This window comes from Nicotiana tomentosiformis, chromosome 7 (genome assembly GCF_000390325.3).
Source record: "Nicotiana tomentosiformis chromosome 7, ASM39032v3, whole genome shotgun sequence".
Lineage (NCBI taxonomy): Eukaryota > Viridiplantae > Streptophyta > Magnoliopsida > Solanales > Solanaceae > Nicotiana > Nicotiana tomentosiformis.
The window spans coordinates 31,314,776-31,337,507 of record NC_090818.1 but is presented as its reverse complement, the minus strand read 5'-3'; the positions used below and the strand labels follow the sequence as shown (position 1 = coordinate 31,337,507).

The window sequence follows — 22,732 nt, the reverse complement described above, 5'->3', positions numbered from 1 at the left end:
TTTTGTGAAGAATGTGTATTTATAGAGTATTGGTTATTGTACATGCCGAGCGGCATTGTTACTAGTTACTCAGTTATCCACTGATGTTAATTGCCAAGTTTTACTTTCGTTTTGTTATTTTCCGTAATTTGTTAGGCTTAATTAGTCGTAGAGACTAGGTGCCGACACGACGTTATACAGAGGGAGTTTGGATCGTGACAGTAGAGTCAAGAAGATGATAGTGATTATGACAACAATGCTGAGGAGTCTGGAGATGACACACCCTTCCCTGGCGAGGGTGATGATGATGAGGAAGAGAATAATGAACCTGATTTGACGAGGAAGCATGATCCACCTCCCGTTAGACCAAGAGTGTACGAGTCCCATATGCCATTTGATTCAAAGGTGATTCCCTACCTTGATCAGTTGCCAAGTATGTCGGATGTGGATGCCCTCACAAGGGATCTTGACAAAATTCAGACAACAATATGGGATGAATCTAGAGCAATGGTGCTGTCAAAGGGCATGCTTTTTGCTGATAAAGCGCACCTAAGCAGGGCGATGCAAATGTACAACATAAAAGAGTGTCGTGAGATCGTGGTTCATGAGTCATCTCCGGAAGTATACAAGGTTATTTATCGTAGATGGTTTCAAGGTTGTTATTGGATGTTGCGTGCGAGAAAGTTGAAAACAAATATGAGGATTGTGGGGAAATACATTGGCACCCACAATTGTGAAATAGACACAATCAGTGGGAATCATTTTAACTTGAATGTTGACTTGATTTCTCTTGTCTTTATTCCACACATTGAAGCGTCCATAAGGTAAAAGATCAAAGAGTGTATAACATCTGTCCACCAGGTATATGGATGTAACTAAAAGAAAGGCATTTCTCGAGCGTAAATATGCGTTTGAAATTGTTTATGGTAACTGGGATAAGTCTTTTGCCGGTCTATCCAAGTACATGGTTGTATTGCAACACTTTAACCTCGAGACTGTTGTTGAATGGAAGCTTGATCAGAGTCCAGGAATACCAGAATACATATTCAGATATGTGTTATGGGCATTTAAACCAGCCATGATGGTTTTGTGCATTGTCGGCCGGTAATATCCATAAACGACACTCATGTCTATGGAAAGTATGTTATTAAAATGTTGATCGTCCTTGCAGTAGATGCTAATGGAAGTATATTCCCCCTAGCATTTGCTATTTATGCCAAAGAAAGCCGAGAGACATGGACATTATTTTTTAACCACTTGAAGGAGCACGTGGTCAAACAACATTTAGGTATTTATCTAATATCTGATCGGCATAGGGATATTTTAAGTTCTATAAAGAATTTGCGTGAATCGATGGAACCGTATGCCTACCACCGTTACCGTGTTAGGCACTAGAAGGACAACTTCCATAGGGCTTATCCGAACAAGGACTTACATGATTTAATATGGATGGCTGCAACAGAACACCAAGCGTTGGTTGATGCGACATGAGCTTGACAAGTGGACTTTGCATAAGGATGGTGGTAGAAGATGGGAAACAAATGTGTCAGAGTCTTTCAACGTGTTATTGAAGTCTGCACGTGGATTGACTGTCACTGCCATGGTGCGGATGTCTTTCAAGCAGATGGCAGAGAGGTTTATTGAAAGATCTAGAGGTACATCGTCATTGATGGAAAAGGGTATTGAATTTATGCCCCAACCAATGAAATGATTTGAGAAATATAGGAAGCAAGAACAGTGACATTCATTTTTGCAGTATTGCAGCGAGCGAAATATTTTTGAAGTTTGCACTGGTCTGCATCACAACCGCGGGTATAATACACACACCGTCAATGAAGCCAGAAGATTATGCTCATGTGGAAAATGGTCAATCTATCACTTTCCATGCTCGCATGCCATGAAGTGCTTTCAACATACAGGTTTTGCGGTGATGAGGTACGTTGATAAAGAATATAGTGTTGCTGCATACTTAAAAACCTATAGTGGACAATAGCAGCCAGTGGGTTCTGAGCATTATTGGCCGCCGGAACCATTTAAAATGGTGTGTAACAAGGATTATGTGCAAACAATAACGTGGATACGGAACCAAATGGATATTGGTGATACCGTTTATTCGTGTAAATATGGCATATGTTCCCAAACAAGACACGACTGCCGTAAATGTCCTTCAACTGGTTTGGGAAGCGGTAATAATTCAGCTCCAGGTTGAAGTTCATCAAATATGCCCCATTATCAAGGATAAACATAGTGTTTTTTGTAGTATTTTTGTTGTACTAAATGCTTGTAAATTTTCAGTTTGCAAAATTTATGAAATAAAATTATGTTTCCAATGGGGTTAAATCTTGTTGATATTTAGCATTAAAGATTCAATACAACGATTTAACATACACCCCAAGAAATAAATAGCAATTTTCATTCCCCAGTATCGTGACTGTCTGGCACTATTTCATTGTCACTGTCTTCATCTTCTTCGTCAACATCTTGTACGCACCCTTCCAGACCGAGGGCATTGTAATCTAGGCCCCAGTTGACATATATTTCTCGTATTTCATCGCTATCATCAATAAGACCACTTGCTTGATTTATTTAATAATATGGGACTCCTACGTCCAACGTCTATGGTAGAAACTTAGGTAGTCCCTCCCACTCAACAACTGTTGGGAAAATAGGATAATCATTGTCTCTATGCAATTTTTTTATTTTCTAATAAATCCCAATACTGATCCTCCATTCCTTCCAAGCAGTTAAGATCATCCATTGCATGATGAACGGCTAGTGCCTTTTCCATCTCTAGAATCTCCTTCATCAAATGCCGAATCACTTCTAGTTTATCTTTATGTGTGTTTGTTTGGAAGGTTGAAAATAGTGCTTGTGGTACAACAAGCCCATGCTAATGACATAGTAATTCATAATTACATCGTTTTGAGTAAAGGGGAACCTATTGTAGTTTTTCGCCCCAAATTTACATACCTTCAGGCTTTGTAGAATGCGCTTCGCCCTCAATAATGTGCCCTGCAACTTTGAGATCAATGTGTATATTGATAGGCTTATTTTCCAAGGGATGTAGAACACCATACCACTTGTCATCAACTAAATCTGTATAGCAACCTAGCATACTTTTTTCAAGGTAGGGATCGATAGCGCCTCACCAATATGCGCTATATTATTGTCATGTCGATCTGAAAAAGCGGTCGACCCAAAAAAACTGGACCCACGTGTACCCTAAAGAATCATTATCACGCAAAACATAGCGCCTCACCAACATGCGTTATGTAACCTAAAATCACTCTTAGCTGCCTACAAAAACCTCGCACATTTTAGTTATTAGTTGCATTATAATGAAACGAATAAAAAAACTTTTCATTAAGTTTTCTTTTTCGAGCATTACGACATGACTGGACACAATGGCGTACCAAGGTGTTGTTGTGGCAAACGTGTGATTTTGAAGCCATGTTGGTCAAATTGCAATCTGGGGCGCAAACGTTGGATGTGTAAACAAGTTGTAAGTTATTATTATTTTTTAAAAATGTTTGTTATTAGTTTTTAAATAACATGTTAATTAATAGTCTTGTGTTATCATCCCATTGATAGGATGAAAATCAATGTGGTTTTGAAGAATGGTATGATGAACCCATTAACCAGGAATACTACAAATCATGTTTGCTAAACATTTGGAATCTGACCGGTGAATACGAACTGCAGATCTTGAAACTACAAGAACAACTTGCTGCAGTGAAGGAGAAACTAAAAGAGGCAGATGAAGAAAAAAATAGGTTGGAAGAGAAATTTAAGTGGTTGAAGCATAGAATAATGGGCGATAGTGATTAAACAAACGCATGGATGTGTTTAGTGTAGTATTTTATTTTTATGTTATACGTGTCATGTATTATCTTTAATTGGTAATGAATTTAAATTTATGTTAAGCTGTCGCTTTTTTTGTGTGTGTTCTAGTGTTAAAGTAATAAATAAACCGAGAAATAAAAACACATGTGCAAATTGTGTAAAACATAAATAATGTTGATATTATATATTTAATGTCATATATACAACTAATAATACATATCATTAAGTCCCATAGTTAGTATGCTTTAAAGCATTGGCTGGCCTGAGGCGCATTCCATCCCGCCCGGCTACGCTATCAGGATCATCCTCATCACGTCGCCTCTTTATCGAAGGATGCGCTGCAGCATAATCGTCAGTAAGGCTGGTAGATTCGGTAGAAGAGACCGTCGGGCCAGCAGTAACCTACAGAATAATAAGATATTTTAGTATATAAAATAGAAAATACTAACGTACGTGTTAGCAAAAAAATAATTAAGGGTCATATCATGGTCTCATCGGGCTCCTGCATAATATCATCAGTCTCCGGCAAGTTAGTATCACACTGAGCGGAGTCTGTGACGGGCGATGACGAAATCTTTTAAAAAATAAAAACACTTTAGATATTACTGACTAATCAATGACATAAAAACAAATTGAAATAATAGTAATACAAATAAACATACGCCTGAGTAGTGCCACTATGCTCTGTCGGAACATCGAGGTGCACTGAAGTAGATGAAGAATGTGAAAGATCCTCAGCATCCATCGGTGATGAGCCATAACTCAGTCGTCGCCCACTATGCACCTCTTGTATCGGCCAATCAGCAGCAACCGTTGATGGCTCTAGGGGATTAGGAAAATACTGATCCCACTTCTGCCGCGTAATGGTCATGCCCGCAATCAACAATGGAGCAGACGGGGTCACCTACGAAGTCCCTAGCGATAGCTGAAGGTTGAATGATGACATATCATCAGGAGCATCGTGTGGCTCAGGGTGTTCACCCGGCTAGTCATCTCTAATATCCTCCACGAGTTCCTTAACGCCCCCTTGCCGGGGACCCCGTCCTCACCGACCACCACGAACTCGTGGGACACCCCTTCCTCTCTGGCCATGCCTGCCACGTCTACCACGTTCATGCTCCACTGGTGGCCCATGATGGTACTCCTCTGGCGGTACATAAGCAGCCTCGTATCCTAAGCACTCATTATCTTGGGCACGTCTCAATATCTCGGCAGCAAGATCAGTAACCCGATGGCCAAATACGTGCAAAGCTACCGCTCCCTCGCCGGTAAGCTACAACATCTGCAGTCCTAACAGGTAGAACTGATGTAAGTCAATAGTCTGCATAACATGTAAAATATTAATTACTGAAGGATAATGTAACATTATAAGTAAGTATAACAAATAACATACCAGTGCCTCATGCCTCACGGCATATGGAATGTACCGACCACTAGCGCGATGAACGGGATTCCCGATGAGAAGTCGCGCAACGCTGCGATACTAACCCGTATACTCATGCTCACCATCCATACGCTTAGGTGGAGGATGTGGCAGAAACAATTCATACCTCTGGTCCCAAACCTCAATTTCGGTCTCTAGCTAGGCTAAGTATGTCTGGTCAACCCTGCAACGATGATCCCTTTGGTAATGTGTCCTAAGCCAAGTGGGCGGAATCGGCACAAGCTGTGGTCGACCAAACTGGCAAAGGACTCGCTCGGTGGCATGATGCTCGACTATATCGAGACATATCAATGGGATGGAAGAGCTCCACATAGCTCGACCACGGGAATAATAATCGGGCAAACCAGCTATGAGCGCGTCGCTGTATGGCCTCTATATGAACTATTTACTAAACACAGAAACCGTGAGTAAACGCAACACATATAAAGCCAGGCCAAGTAAACTTAAGTATATATGTACCTGCGCGCCTTTAAGTAAATCCAACAAATCCCTGTAATAGGGGAGATGATGTCGAGCCTCGACATCGCATCCGTAACCTCGCCTATCAACCCACCTCCAAGCTAAAGGGAGAAACGGTGGAGGTGGTATATTCGGTGCGATCGGTGGTAGAGGTGGCTGGAACTGCAGGAATCGCTCCCAGGCCCAAACCTAATATAGATTGTGGACGTAAAATTTAAGGTATGTTTTTACTATGTCTGTTTTAATTATGAAAAGAATTGACTATGTTTTCACCTGCATCAACGGTAAAAATCTGGCAACGTCTCTCTGGGTGACCATGCACGCCCGACACATCTGCCAATACAGCTAACCTAGAATAGTTGCAGCCCAGCTGTAACCAGGTAAATAATCTAGCCACTCCAGATGATGTAGAAATCTCAAACTGACTAGATTTCCCGAAGTGTTCGAGAACAGTACACCACCAAACATCAACAGCAACAACAATTTCATGTGTCAGTCGATATCCTCCGGCGATGAATCATCCGTAATCTCCGCATACGTCGCCTCAAGATGCTGCCGGATGGGTGTTAGCTGCAATCGACTAGCCCCACTCAATGCAGTCGGCTCCGTTGGCTGAAAATCGATGAGCCGCTGCAAACATATGCAGGTAATCCACTCCCTTATATTCTCTAAGAGCACACGGGTAAGCTACAGGTAATTCATCGACAAGCAGCCCGAAAAGAACCTCCACGTCCTTAAGCGTGATAAATTTTCTATATTGTAGTTTTTATGTTATTTTCTTAAAATTGTTGACTAATAGTACATACTATTGAATTTATTTCTTTCGTAACGATTTATTTGTTAACTTTCATATTTTGCTCAAATTTCCCGGCAAATGATTATTTTATGTTTCCTATCTAGTATTTGATAATTATCTACTAATACATTAAGTCCATAATTGAGTACTCTATCTGAGTTTGTTAAGGAGATCACCTATTTTTTATTCTACACAACGGAATCATAAAAAGTCAGCCAAAATATCACTACTCTAAATGGCCATCAACAAAGTCAACTACCATAAGATAAAATTTATTATCAGCTTTACTAGGCTAATGGGCACTACATTACAATTTAGAGCACAACATAACACTAAAGGGCACTAAAAAATAATAAAGTCACATATTAATATGCGTACAACAATAAAATCACATATAACAATAATTATTCATAAAATAAAAATATATCATTTTTACTAATTTATTAGCACATAAATAATCTAATCTGGATAAGAAATAATAAATCAATTAAATCACAAAATGATTGTAACGACCCGACCGGTCGTTCTGAGCTCTAACATGTCATTCGGCGGTTTGAGGCCATGAGTAGCTTCACTTCGGGTATTATGACTTGTACGTGTGGTCGGAATTGAAATTCGGGAAATTCAGAGTTAATTTTGAGAGACAACTCTAATTTCGGAAGCTTTAAGTTGAAAAAATTGACTAAGGTTTAACTTTTGAGTAAACGACCTCGGAATCGGAATTTGAAAGTTCCAACAGGTTCGTATGATGATTTTGGACTTGGGGTATATCCAGATCGGGTTTTGGATGACCCGAGAGCGTTTCGACACCTATTGTGGAAAGTTGGTATTTTGGAAGGATTTCATATATTTGGGTTGAAATGTATTTTAATGTGATCGATGTCCGTTGGGATTCCGAGTCTGGGAATAGCTTCGCATGGTGATCATGGTCTTAGGAGCGCACCCGGATGTGGATTTGGAGGTCCGTAGGTCATTTTGGGGTCTTTTGGCCAAAGTTGGAATTTGAAGGTTTTTGAGAAGTTTGATCGGGAGTGGACTTTTTGATATCGGGGTCGGATTCCAATTTTGGAAGTTGGAGTGGGTCCGTAATGTCGAATGTGACTTGTGTGCGAAATTTGAGGTCAATCGGACGTGATTTGTTAGGTTTTGGCATCGATTGTAGAAGTTTGAAGTTTCAAAGTTCATTAAGTTTGAATTGTAAGGTGATTCGTAGTTTCGATGTTGTTTGGCATGATTTGAGGCCTCGACTAAGTTCGTAATGTGTTTTGGGACGTGTTGATATATTTGGTTGAGGTCCCGAGGGCCTCGGGTGGATTCCGAATGGTTAACGGATCGAGTTTGGACTTGGAAGGAAAGCTGAAGCATCTGTCTTCTGGTGTAACCGCACCTGCGAGGTTTTGGCCGCAGGTGCGGAGCAGCAAAAGCGGATAAGAGGGTCGTAGAAACAGTTCTGGCTGGGGAATGCTAAGACCGCAGATGCGGTCGAGTTCCGCAGAAGCAGGACCGCACTTGCGCACGTGGAGCCGCAGAAGCGAAGGCGCAGAAGCACGTATGGGGCCGCAGATGCGGAATTGAGGGCCTGAAGGAGGACCGCGGCCGCACATGCGGGACCGCAGAAGCGGTGAAGTGACCGCAAGTGCGAAAGGTCGTTGGGCAGTGTGCTCTTTTATGAACGGGATTTAGCCCATTTTCTATCATTCTCTCTTGGTTTGGGCAATTCTTTGAGAGGTTCAAGTGGAGGTTTTTATCATCAATAGCAAGGTAAGTTATCCCGACCTATTTTGTGTTAAATACATGGTTTTTATATGGATTCAATCATGAAAATTGGTAGAAATTATGGGATTTTTGGTAGAAAACCTAGAAGTGGTATTTTTGGATTTGACCATGAATTTGGGCATGGAATTGGAAATAAATTGTATATTTTGAGTTCGTGAGGATATGGGTAATGGTTATCTTCGAAAATTTTTGGAATCTAGGCACGTGGGCCCGAGGGGTGATTTTTATCGACTTTTCGAGCGGAGTTGGGAATTTGTCTAAATTGATTTGTTATGAGTATTAGAGTAAATTCTTATTGGTTTGCACATTGTTTGACTAGTTTTGGAGCGACGGGCACCGATTTGAGATGTTAGAGCGGCGTTGGAGCCGGTTGCGGAACTTCAGAGTGAGGTATGTCTCTTTTCTAACTCTGTGAGGGGGAAAATACCCCTAGGTGATATATTTAATATGTGTAACTTGTTGCAGGGACTACGTACGTATGAGGTGACAAGAGTCCATAAGTATTTAGATTCATGTTATTGTCCGGGTAAACTTCGGTTTATATCATGTTGTACTTGTACTATAGGGATTATCCTTGCTCATCTAATTCTTTTATTTCAAATTATGACTTGAGACTAGACATACGTAGAGTGATGGACTTGCTATTGCAGCATTTTCGCGAGTTTTATTATTTGCCATGGAATAATGATGTTCCTCTTACGAATTTCTCGCGCGTTATACGTTTTCATTGAATAATTTTCCTTAAAAATTATAGCTCACATGTTCATTTGTTAGTGGGGTTCAAGGACCCGTTTAAACTTCTATTCTAATGGGATCGGGTCGTTCGCCTCGGCAGGACTTATGTACCATACTGTCATGGGAGGGGGCCATTCGCCTCGGCAGTTTAATAGATGCATCTATGGTTCGTGCCGTTCGACCCTCGGCAGTGCACAGTTTAATATTTATGTTGGAACGGGTCATACGCCTCGACATTTCTATAAAAGTATCCTCATGGAATCGTGCGTAATATTTGGCAAGAACCAAGAGTATATGTGAGTCTTTCCCTGTTTAGAATCATAACAACCTATTTGGTGAGGTCTATTATATATATATATATATATATATATATATATATATATATGTGTGTGTGTGTGTGTGTGTGTGTGTGTGTGTGTGTGTGTGTATGTGTGTGTGCGCGCGCGCGCGCTCCGATTGAGGAGGAATTGCTAATTAAGAGCATGAGTTTATTGTAAGGAGGATAATTGTATCACAAATTTACACTTGTTTATTTCATTTATTTACTTTGCCTCATATTTGTTCCCCTCCTTACTATACCTGATATTATTGGACCACTAGTGAGTGTCGATGTCGACCCCTCGTCACTACTCCTCCGGGGTTAGGCTAGATACTTACTGGGTACACGTGAATTTACGTACTCATACTACACTTGCTGTACTTTTATGTCCGATGGTCCTTTGGGAACGGAGGCACGGATGATGCGGGGACTTGCCGTGAGCTGCATTTCAGGTTATGATCCGCAGCCAGAAGAGTCTCCTCCAGGGTTAGTAGTATTTTTCCTGTCTAATTTGTATTTCGGACATATGTTGTATTTTATTTTACTTCCTAGTTGATACTCATGCGCTTGTGACACCGGGTTTTGGGAATACTTATGAGTTGTTAAGTATTGTAGTTAGGAAAATATTATCATTTACTCTGTAAATTTTATTTCTAATTTATTAATTGAAGGAAAATTTCGATTTCAAAATACTAAAATGAATAATCGAGTTAATCAACAATTGTTGGCTTGCTTGATAGCGGTGTTAGGCGCCATCACGACCATTAATGGATTTTGGGGCGTGACAACATGAAATCAGAGTGTTAGGTTCACATAGGTCTCACGAGTCATGAGAAAGTCTAGTAGAGTCTTGCAGATCGGTACAGAGACGTCTATACTTATCTTCAAGAGGCTACAAGACTGTTAGGAGCACTTCCCTTCTTGATTCCTCATCGTGCGATTTGATTCCTTTGAGGCTTATGCCTTTATTTCTTTCCTATTCAATCTTATGCGACGTGAAGCGCTTGTTATCAATTGGGAATCGAAGAAATTTAATGGTACTGCAAAGGTGGTGCGGGATGTTTCTCCCTGTGCATTCGAGCAAGTTATTATTCTCTTCTTGCGGAAGGGTGTTATGTCATTTTGGCTCAGTAGCTGTATTTCTGATGGTTTTGAGGCTATGCGCAGGTTGCCATGATCTTCGTAAGTTGTTATCGCACAATAATGATGTAATGGTAGGATGCTTGTCTAGGTGCCGAGGCAGTGAATGACCTAAAAGGAGGTTTTACTCAGTGCATGATTCAGAGATTCAGTATTTTATTTTCGGCGGAGGAAAGGCAAACGGACTAAGAATGTTCAAATTTGGGTTGATGGAATAACGAGACTTGGTATTTTCGAGCGTGGTGGAATTTTCATATGTGATGTGGTGCCGTTATCCTTGTTGAATGTGCTAAGTTTGTCAGTATTATGGTTTTCTTCAATTCTCCTTTGGGGCGGGGTATTGTGAAATGGTGTCGGGAAAGCGGCTGTCAGAGATCGCGGTGTGCAGTGGTTCAGAATCGAATCGGTGTTCCTAGTATTGATGGCTCGAGGAAGATGATCTTCGGGGAGGTTTAAAGTTGGTAGCGATCTAGCAATCCAAGTGCTACAGAGATGGATTTTTGATTTAAGGCAACAACTGGACAGCGAAGGATGAGGAAGGACATGTGGGAGGCATCTTGCAGTGGTTAAATTTCTAGAAGGCCAGGTGTAAGAAACATGAGTCGGGTAGTTGCTTAAAGGAGAGGGTTTGACCAAAGTGGGAGAGTGGCAGAGTAGCATATGGTTTCTATGGTAGGATAGCTGTACGCCTTGGGGAAAGTTTAGAGAGATTTGGGATTTATGGTGGATAGTGACTAGGTCTACGGACTAATTTGGAATATTGGCTACTATACTGAGGAAGATTGGATACAACAGGAAGGAGTTGCTTGATATGAAGAGAGATGCAACGTGACTTTGGATTGGAATGTATCATCATACCTGTAGTTGATGTCAATGGGGAGTGAATAGACTTGCACAGTTGGTGGAGGGGCACCGACTCAGAATGGTTTATTGATTTCGTAGTAATTATACCCAAAGAAGCATTGTTGGAAGAGGTCGGCATGGAAATTTTCACAAGTAGGTTATCTTCTGTGAGCAAGTTAGCGGTTGCGTGGTGTTGACGAAGCTTCTGCAAAGAATTCTACTGGCTACCCGGTAAGAGGTCGAACATGTGAATGTGGCTAGGGATTAAGAGCGTTCATGAAATGGTCGATTGCGCGAGGTCATGTCAGTGAGGAAGAGCGAATCTTGGTAGGTTCCAGGGTCATGTAATGGTAGCTTCAAGCTAAGTGGGAGAGCCCCATCGCCTACAATTGGATTGCATGGTTGTCTACTTGTGAGGTTTCTGGTTATCGGCATATTGGTGGGTTATTACGACTAAGGAAAGAGAACATTAGTGGTGATTTGAGCAAAGGATTTGAGGAATGTGTGCTACAATTGGCCTTATCGATTCATGTTCAGGCTTAGGGAAGACTCAGAGTTTATGCTTCGTGTAGATGTGATGTACAAGAAAGGTGATTCAGCCGGGTGCTTCTTCGAGAGGGCGTTCATGTGCTAGCAGAGCCTTGGAGTTTGATCATATTTGGGAACAAGTCAGAGTGGATGACTCTCAACAACGGTCCTAGTGGATTCAAAAATTTAAAGTGCGGTGTCTAAGGATTTCGAGTCCGTAGTATGGTTAAGTACTGAAGTTTTGCAGAGGATTAGGAAAAGGGGCTTAGAGTGTTCTATGTTATCTTCGGTCTGCGGTGTAGCATTGGAGGAATGGAAGAAAATGACTTTGGATTCATAAAGGAAATATCAGAATGGGTGTACCAATTGAAGACGCGAATGTGCGCACAAGGAGGGTATGAGATGGTTTGTGGGTTTTGAGACAACGTGGTCTTGTGAAATAGGGTCCTTCTAGATGAGTGCTAATTGGGTTCGTCATGTTTTGAATGGAGCTATTATTATTCCTAAGGCATGTCTGGAGTAAATTAGAAGAAGTCGGATCGATTAGCAATGGTTGAATCGACATGATGTGGCAATGATCAGTTCCTTCAACATGTTAAGTTTTACAGGTGGTTATGGCGGTACGTGCGAGGCTTGACGGCCACCGTAATTGATTTTACTTGGAGGCATTCGAGTTATTATGGCCTGTTATGTGTAGATGGATCCCGGAAGGGTCATGGTGGTTTAGACCACTACTTGGGGTTGTATTTTCTGCGGTTTGAGAATTTAGTTGCATGTTGCATTGGTCCTTCTGAAAAGAGCTAAGTAAAAGGTTTCTATATGATGAAGTGTTTATTCTATTAGTGGATCAGGGGTTATTATGGAATTCTGGTACTCTCACGTATTGGCATTTTAGGTGCAGTGAGCAGCATGGAAAATTGGAAGCTGAGGATCAAGGTTGCGGTTCGGTGTTAATAAGAATGTCACGAGCTCGGGCGAGTAGGAAAGGATCCAGTTAGTTAGAGTAAGCTGGTATTGTCTTTAGCATCACTTGAGATTGGCGTCCTGTGTAAGAGGCTTTGTGTACTGATTGCAGACTCTTGATTTGCTTTACAATATTAGTGTGTCCGGTGGAATGGATGTGCAGACTTGTTACCTGGTACGGAATGTCGGGGGAGCGTATCCCACGGGAAGATTGTATAAGTGCGACATATAGTCACTTCATTGATTAAAGATTGAAACCAAGTATGGAGATTTTGGTACTATCGCTAATGTGATAGTTTAGGCTTGAAGGGTGCTCTCTTCAGTTGGCTGTGAATTGTGGGAGTTTGTTCCAGATTCGATGGTCGTTCTTGTGTGTCACGGGAAAGAGGTTGTTGTGGATTCTTGAGAGGTTATTTGCCCAAGAATGGTATGATCAGAATCAGTTTGAGGTCCGTTCACGGGTCCGATATGAATGTGTACTCTACACTAGCCTGGGTGTGTTCATTCAGCATAGCATTCCTTGTGGGGGAGCGTTTGGACGTTGGATGTTATTTTCGTCGTCAGCTATTTCATGTAATACTCGATTGTGCCGTGTGGGTTGTGAGATGGCTTGATTATTCACACATGCGTTATGATCCTGTGTAGCTTGCGGTGTTATATGAGCAGGATGGCTCATGAGATGCAGGTCATTCATCGCACCTTAGTCGTGCTTGAGTTTTGTAGCTTATGGCGCTATCTGTCTCCCCAGGATTTGTATTATGCACTTCGTGTGCTTGTGGTTGATATTCAGGTATTTCGTAGGTATAGACATTTCTAGATTGATGGGTATTTCCCTATTTATTATTATGTGTGGATCGGGTGACACGCGACAATGGAGATATTATTTTGATCAGGTGGCACGCCGCCACGGGTATCATGGTTGGATCGGGTTGTACGCCGCAACATCGTTATATTGAGTACAGTTCCCCATATCTATTCTTGTGTGCTATGTTTCTCACTTTCAGAGGAAGGTTTATAACATCCTTTCAGTTGTTTAACTAGTTACATAGGTAGATTAGCTCTTTCTAGAGTTCGTTTCCTTATGTATCACATTCGAGTTTGTAGTTTGTTGGCACCTTGTGGCATCATACGAGACTTTTGGCAGTGTCTGAGGTGGCTTATTGCGTGAGCAACTTGTACTGGGGAAGACGAGATTATTGGACCTGGGATCAGTTCGATCAGATTTATATGAAGCATATTAAAGAGCAAATATCATTATTTGGTTCATAATGAGGTGATGGTTCTTGTCAAGAGGAGAGACTCGGTGATTTGTTGACTTGGCAGTTGGTTATGAATTTCTACACATCTCTTCCATCGTGGCGGCATCGCAAGAGTTGGAACATGACTTATATGTGTTATGAGGTGCGTTGTGGGCATTAGATTTGTGGAATTTTGGCTATTGTCATCAGAGGATATTATTATGGTCATGTGAATTATGCGGTGCATGGTGTAAATTCAGTAAGGGTATACAATCAGGTATTGGTACATCGTGTAGTGATGGATACAGTGTTCGTATGTTGGGAACGGACCTGGTAGAGAATTTCAGATGTTGGAATTTGGCTCTAAGGCTAACTTGACTGAATAAAAGGGAGAATCTTCAGATTTGCTCAAGCTAATGAGCTCAACTAGGTTGTGGTAGCACGGGTAGGTGCACGAGGTATTGACCAGTGATTTCAGACAACTCCAGAGCAGTTCTTAGCAAGTTTGAGGACGAACATATGTTTAAGTGGGAGAGAATGTAACAACCCGACTGGTCGTTTTGAGCTCTAGCGCGTCATTCGGCGGTTTGAGGCCATGAGTAGATTCACTTCGGGTATTATGACTTGTACGTGTGGTCAAAATTGAAATTTGGAAAATTTGGAGTTGATTTGGAGAGAAAATTCTAATTTCGGAAGCTTTAAGTTGGAAGAATTGACTAAGGTTTAACTTTTGAGTAAATGACCTCGGAATCGGTATTTGAAAGTTCCTACAAGTTTGTATGATAATTTTGGACTTGGGCGTATATCCAGATCGGGTTTTGGATGACCAGGAGCGTTTCAACACCTATTTGTGGAAAACTAGTATTTTGGAAGGATTTCATAAATTTGGGTTGAAGTGTATTTTAATGTTATCGATGTCTATTTGAGATTCCGAGTCTGGGAATAGCTCCGCATGGTGATCCTAGTCTTAGGAGCGCGTCCGGATGCGGATTTGGAGGTTCGTAGGTCATTTTGGGGTCTTTTGGCGAAATGAAGGTTTTTGGGAAGTTTGACCGGGAGTGATCTTTTTGATATCGGGGTCGGATTCCGATTCTTGAAGTTGGAGTAGGTCCGTAATGTCGAATGTGACTTGTGTGCAAAATTTGAGGTCAATCGGATGTGATTTGATAGGTTTCGGCATCGATTGTAGAAGTTTGAAGTTGCAAAGTTCATTAAGTTTGAATTGGAGGGTGATTCGTAGTTTCAATGTTGTTTGGCGTGATTTGAGGCCTCGACTAAGTTCGTAATGTATTTTGAGACGTGTTGGTATATTTGGTTGAGGTCCCGAGGGCCTCAGGTGGATTCCGAATGATTAATGGATCGAGTTTGGACTTGGAAGGAAAGCTGAAGCATCTGTCTTCTGGGGTAACCGCACCTGCGAGATTTTGGCCGCAGGTGCGGAGCCGCAGAAGCGGCCAAGAGGGTCGCAGAAGCGGTTCTGGCTGGAGAAGGCTGGGACCGCAGATGCGGTCGAGTTTCACAGAAGCGGGACCGCACCTGTGCACGTGGAGCTGCAGAAGTAAAGGCGCAAAAGCGCGTATGGGGCCGCAGATGCGGAGTTGAGGGGCCTGAAGGAGGACTGCAGAAGCGGTATTTCGGCCGCACCTGCGGGACCGCGGGTGCGAGAGGTCGCTGGGTAGTGTGCTCTTTTAAGAACGAGATTTGGCCCATTTTCTTTCATTCTCTCTTGGTTTGGGCGATTCTTGGAGAGGTTCAAGAGGAGGTTTTTATCATCAATGGCAAGGTAAGTTATTGTCACCTATTTTGAGTTAAATGCATGGTTTTATATGGATTCAAGCATGGAAATTGGTAGAAATTGTGAGATTTTTGGTAGAAAACCTAGAATTGGTATTTTTGGATTTTGACCACGAATTTAGGAATGGAATTGGAAATAAATTATATATTTGAGTTCGTGAGGTTATGGGTAATGGTTATCTTCGAAAATTTTTGAAATCCGGGTATGTCTGCCCAAGGGTGATTTTTATCGACTTTTCGAGTGGAGTTGGGAATTTGTCTAAATTGATTTGTTATGAGTATTAGAGTATATTCTTATTGGTTTGCACATTGTTTGACTAGTTTTGGAGCGACGGGCATCAGTTTGAGGTGTTAGAGCGGCGTTGGAGCCAGTTGCGGAACATGGGAGCAAGGTAAGTCTCATGTCTAACTCTTTGAGGGGGAAACTACCCTTAGGTTTTATATTTAATATGTGTAACTTGTTGCGGGGACTACATACGCACGAGGTGACGAGAGTCCGTACGCAGTTAGATTCATGTTATTGTCTGGGTAGACTTAGGTTTACATCATGTTATACTTGTACTATAGGGATTATCCTTGCTCGTCTAATTCTTTTTTTCGCATTATGACTTGAGACTAGACATGCGTAGAGTGATAGACTTGCTATTATAGAGTTTTCGCGTGTTTTATGATTTGCCCCGGAATAATGGTGTTCCTCTTACGGATTTCTCGCCCGTTATGCGTTGTCATCGAATAAGTTTCCTTAAAAATTATAACTCACATGGTCATTCGTGAGTGGGGGTCAAGGACCCATTTAAACTTCTTATTCAAATGGGATCATGTCATTCGCCTCGGCAGGATTTATGTACCACACCCTCATGGGAGCGGGCCGTTCGCCTCGACAGTTTAATAGATGCATCTATGGTTCGTGCCGTTCGACCCTCGAAAGTGCACAGTTTAATATTTATGTTGGATCGGGCTGTACGCCTCGGTATTTCTATAAATATATCCTCATGGAATCGTTTGTAATATTTGGCAAGAAGCCAGAGTATCTGTGAGTCTTTCCCTGATTCGAATCATAACAACCTATTTGGTGAGGTCTATTTATATATATATATATATATATATATATATATATATATATGTGTGTGTGTGTGTGTGTGTGTGTGTGTGTGTGTGTGTGTGTGTGTGTGTGCGCGCGCGCGCCGGTTGAGGAGGAATTGCAATTAAGAGCTTGAGTTTATTGTAAGGAGGATAATTATACCACATATTTACACTTGTTTATTTCATTTATTTACTTTGCCTCATATTTGTTCCCCTCCTTACTGTACCTGATATTATTGGACCACTAGTGAGTGTCGATGTCGACCCCTCGTCACTACTCCTCCGGGGTTAGGCTAGATACTTACTAGATACATGTGGATTTATGTACTCATACTACACTTGCTGCATATTTTTGTGAAAGTACTTTTATGTCCGGTGGTCCTTTGGGCACGGAGGCATGGATGATGTGGGGACTTGCCGCGAGCTGCATTTCAGGTTACGATCCACAGCTAGCAGAGTCTCCTCCAAGGTTATTTGTATTTTTCCTGTCTAATTTGTATTCCGGACAGATGCTGTATTTTATTTTACTTCCTAGTTGATGCTCATGCACTTGTGACACCGGATTTTGGGGGTACTTATGAGTTGTTCAGTATTGTAGTTGGGAAAATATTATCATTTACTCTGTAAATTTTATTTTTTGATTATTTAATTGAAGGAAAATTTCAAATTTAAAATACTAAAATAAATAATCGAGTTAATCAACTATTGTTGGCTTACCTGGAAGCAGTGTTAGGCGCCATCACGACCATTAATGGATTTTGGATCGTGACAACGATAACCAAAAAGCATAGCCCACAGCAAAAACAACTAATAAGCATTTTATATACATGAATTTTACCAAAAAGTAAGTCGGAATACCTCGATTTAAATTTTTTTGAAATCTTAAAATTTGATGATTTGGGGGACGAAACGAGAAATCGACGAGATCCACTATACGACAACGCCTTGGATACGGTGCTACAATACGGAGAAGATACACTGGGACAGGTGGGCTCCAATGGAGTTTTTTGCCTGAAAATATTAGGGGTGGGGGGGGGGGGCGATTTTGAGTCTGCTGGTTCACGTTCTGTTGGGGGAAGGAGACGACACATTTTTTTTATATATGTATAGAGCACATATAGAAGGCGCTATAACATAGCGCCTTCTATATATGCGCTATACGTCCCCCCCCATTTTGAGTTCAAATATAGCGCGATTATTCACCGCGCTATACCTTAATGGACAAAAGTGCCATTAAGGTATAGTGCGGTGAATAACCGTGCTATATATAAAATGGTACTCAATTGTTTTTTTTACCTATTTGTGTTGATTAAGTCCAAAAAACCACAATTTGGTTTCGGACTCTAGAGAAGACTGGTAGGGAGTTTTATGAGAAATTTTATTCTGAGTCTCACTCAATCAACAAAAGTTGTGTGAGACCTTATTACTTAATAAGCACATGTATGTGGGTCCCATTAACCAATTTGATTGCCTCTTTTCTCATTTCTTCTCTTTCTAGATTTTCTTCTCTATCTAGTCACGTAAAATTTTCATCGAGCACACCATCTCCAAGCAATACTTTCATTTTTAGTGGGTTGGTTCGAGCCAGGCGAGGCAAGGCTATTGGGTACAGGCTTGGTTCAGGATGCCTTGGAGAAAGTTAAATTGATTCAGAATCGACTTCGTACAGCCCAGTCCAGGCAGAAAAGTTATGCGGATCGAAAGTATCATGGCAATCCGTCTCATGTGTTAGACTTCAGCTCAATCCCGTTGGACAAGGACCTATCTTATGTTGAGGAGCCAATGGCCATTTTGGACAGGCAAGTTCGAAAGTTGAGGTCGAAGATCATCGCTTCGGTGAAGGTTTAGTGGAGGGGTCATCCGGTCGAGGAGGCGACTTGGGAGACCGAGCATGATATGCACAGCAGTTATCCTCATCTTTTCACCACTTCAGGTATGTCTCTATACTCATTCGAGGAGTAACGTATGTTTTAAGAGGGGGATGTAATGACTCGGTCGGTCGTTTTGAGGAAATTAGCCCCGAACCCCTATTTACTATCCCCTCTAATTTATTTTTAGGTTTCGTGACTTGTCGAGAGGATTTGTTTTGGTTTTGGAGTGAAATGGGACACATAGTCCCTAAAATGAAGGTTTAAGTCACAGGAATTGACCGTAGTTCGAACTGTGTGAAGACGACTCCAGAATAGAGTTTTGACGGTTCCTATAGCTCCGTAGGATGATTTTGGTCTAAGGAGCGTGTTCGGATATTGAACTGGAGGTCCATAGGTCATTTTAGAGCTAATTGGTGAAAGTTGGAAAAAGATGATTTTTGAGAAGTTTGACCGGGAGTGAACTTTTTGATATCGAAGTCGGATTCCGATTCCAAAAGTTGGAGTAGGTCCGTAATATCAATTATGACTTGTGTGCAAAACTTGATTGTCAATCGGACTTGATTTGATAGGTTTCAGCGTCAGATGTAGAAGTTTGAAGTTTTAAAGTTCATTAGGCTTAAATTGATGTGTAATTAGTGTTTTTAGCATTGTTTGATGTGATTTAAAGACTCGACTAAGTTCGTGTGATGTTTCAGGACTAGTTGGTATATTTGGTTGAGGTCCCGGGGGCCTCGGGTGAGTTTCAGATAGTTAATGGATCATTTTTGGACTTAGAAGATTTTCTGGTGCTGGGCTGGTTCTGGGGTAATCGCACCTGCGCAAGGCTGACCGCAAGTGCGAGCAATGGGGCGCAGGTGCAGGACTAAGGGAATTGGCCAGTGGTCGCAGGTGCGATGTGAGGGCCACAAAAGCGAAGTCGCTTCTGCGGGGGATCGATCGCAGAATCGAGCGAGTGCTTGGGGAGGCTTCCACAGAAGCGAACGCGGGGGATATATCCCTTGTGCTTATTTTTGATTAATAATCTTATTTCCCCGTTGATTTTCCCACCTAGATTATGTGTGTTTAAGGTGGAATGTGGGAGTTTGAGGCTAGGGATTTGGAAAGTGTAATTTGGGGATTTGAGTGTCGACTTGGTGTCGGATTTTGGTAATTTTGGTATGGGTTAACTCGTGGTTGAATGTGTGTTCATATTTTGTGACTTTTACTCGATTCCTAGACGTGGGACCGGGTCGACCTTTTGGGGCAATTTTTCTATTCTTTGCTAAAGTCGTAGGTTTATGATTTAAATTAGTTTCTTATAATTGTATTCATGTTATGAAATTGCTTTTGGCTAGATTTGGGCGATTTAGAGTCAGAAAGTTGAGGGAAAGGCATTCTTACCGATTGATTGAGCGACATTTGAGGTAAGTGATTTGTCTAACCTTATGTGGAAAAAATCCCCTTAGATTTTAGAACTGTTCTAACCATTTGTGATATGCGAGTGCCGTGTACGCGAGGTGACGAGTGCGTACACGGGCTGAATATGGAAAATTCGGTTCTTGCTGATTTGTCATCTTTTGATTTTCATTAACGGAGTTGTCTTCTTTTAAAATACATTAACTGAGTTGCCTTAGCATATGTAGTGATCATGTTTAGCCTAGTATCGCATTTCTACATGCCTTAACTCTTACTTGCAATATGTGTAACATGCTTAGTTGAATTACCTGCTTTACTTGATTTGAAATAAATCTTTAACTCTAAGATTCTTGTTGAAATTTTGGGTTTCCTTTAATTACCTGCAGCATAATTACTTTGGGACTATCATGCATTTACTCGGGAGATCTCCCCTATACTGCATATTTACTTTGGAACTATGAGGTGTTTACTCGGGAGATCCCCCGTGTACTGCATATTTACTTTGGGACTACGAGGCGATTTCTCGGGAGATTCTCCTGTACTGCATATTTACTTAGGGACTACGAGGCGGTTCCTCGGGAGATCCCCCTTTATTGTATCTTTACATTGGGGACTACGAGGCGGTACCTCGGGAGTGCTCTTGTTGTGTACCTCTATTTATTGTGCTAATATTTTTTGAAACTTCTTATTGTTTAAATTCTCAGTCATTTCAAAATATTATTATATCTTCTACTTTATTTTTCTTTTAAACCAGTAGGGCCCTGACCTGACCTCGTCACTACTCTACCGAGGTTAGGCTTGGCACTTATTAGGTACCATTGTGGCGTACTCATACTACACCCTGCACATCTTTTGTGTAGATCTAGGTTCTCCCCATCAGCCCAGATACCAGTGAGTTGGACCACTCGTTGAGACTTTAAGGTATATCTGCTAGTGCCCGCAGACCTGGAGTCCCCCTCTATCCTTACTATGTTGTTTTCCTTATTTTTCTGCAGACTCTGATATATAGAGACACTTAGTATTTGCCTTTAGAAGCTTGTGACTAGTTTCCACCATGTTTTGGGAGTTGTAATTATTGAATGACAGGTTTATATTTATATATCGTGTGTTGAGATGGGAGTTCAGTTTATTATTCAATGATGCCGCAAAAATGTTAGGCTTACCTAGTCTTAGAGACTAGGTGCCATCATGACATCCTACGGAGGGAAAAATTGGGTCGTGACAAGTTGGTATCAGAGCACTAAGTTCATAGGTATTATGAGTCACAAGCAGGTTTAGTAGAGTCTCGTGGATCGGTACAGAGACATCTATACTTATCTTCGGGAGGCTATGGAACTGTTAGGAAAAGATTCACTTCTTTAATTCCTTATCGTGCAAGATTTTGTCTTCGAATTCTAAATTTCTATCTTTCTATTCTCTCATAGATAGTGAGGACACATATAACTGGATCAGATGACCAGACACCCGCCCCCTGCTAGAGCCACGAGAGGCCGGGGGTCGGGGTAGAGGCCGAGGATGTCCACGTGGTGTAGCCAGAGCACCCGTACGGGCTGCTATAGAGGAGCCACCAGTAGCTCCAGTTGGAGGGCAGGCACCTGAGATGCCTGTTACTGCACCAGCCCTCCAGGAGACTCTAGCCTAGTTTCTGAGCATGTTCAACATCTTGGCTCAGGTAGGATTGATACCCCTTACTCCTTCCACATCTTAGGCCGGGGGAGGAGCATAGACTCCTGTCGTCGGTACCCTAGAGCAGCGGGTTCAAGTCGACTAGGATCCAGAGATTATACCGATACAGCCGGTAGCTCCAGTTCAGCCCGAGGTTAGGGCAATAACTTCTGAGGTAGAGTAGCTCAGGCTCAAGAGGTATAAGAAGTACCACTCACCTACTTTCAGTGGCCTGGCATCGGAGGATGCCCAGTGTTTTTTTGAGGAGTGCCACTGTATCCTCCGTACTATGGGTGTTGCAGAGACTAGTGGGGTTTTTTTCACTACGTTCCAGCTTAGAGGAGCGACCTATCAGTGGTGGCGCACATATGAGTTGAATAGTCCGGCTGAGGCAGCTTCACTCACTTGGACTCAATTTTCAGATATGTTCTTGAGGGAGTATGTTCCCCAGAGTCTCAAAAATGCTTGGCGCGCAGAGTTTGAGCAGTTGCGCCAGGGTGCTATGAACATGTTAGAATATGTGGTCCGACTCAGTGATTTGGCAAAGCATGCACCAGCCTTGGTTGCTACTGTTCGGGAGCGGGTTCATCAGTTTATTGAGGGGCTCAACCCCAACATCAGATTGAGCATGGCCCGAGAGTTTGAGATAGATATTGCGTACTAGCAAGTAGTAGGGATTGCTAGGAGGTTGGAGGGTATGGTGACTTGGGAAAGAGAGGAGAGAGAGGCCAAGAGATCTCGAGAGTCTTGCACTTACAATGGTACTCGTGCCCCAGCGGCAGCTCGTCATGGCAGGGGTTATATGGGTCTCCCTGTTCATTCAGCACTTGCAGTCACCAGCGATGCTCCATCCACTACTAG

At 42.0% G+C, this 22,732-nt stretch overlaps 1 protein-coding gene across 1 annotated transcript; it reads left to right on the top strand.

Annotated features, from left to right (window-relative positions):
• The first annotated feature begins 22,160 nt into the window (after positions 1-22,160).
• On the top strand, positions 22,161-22,535 carry LOC138895432 (uncharacterized). Its single transcript, XM_070180119.1, has one exon. The coding sequence runs from the start codon at positions 22,161-22,163 to the stop codon at positions 22,533-22,535; it is 375 nt and encodes a 124-aa protein (XP_070036220.1).
• The last annotated feature ends 197 nt before the right edge of the window (positions 22,536-22,732 follow it).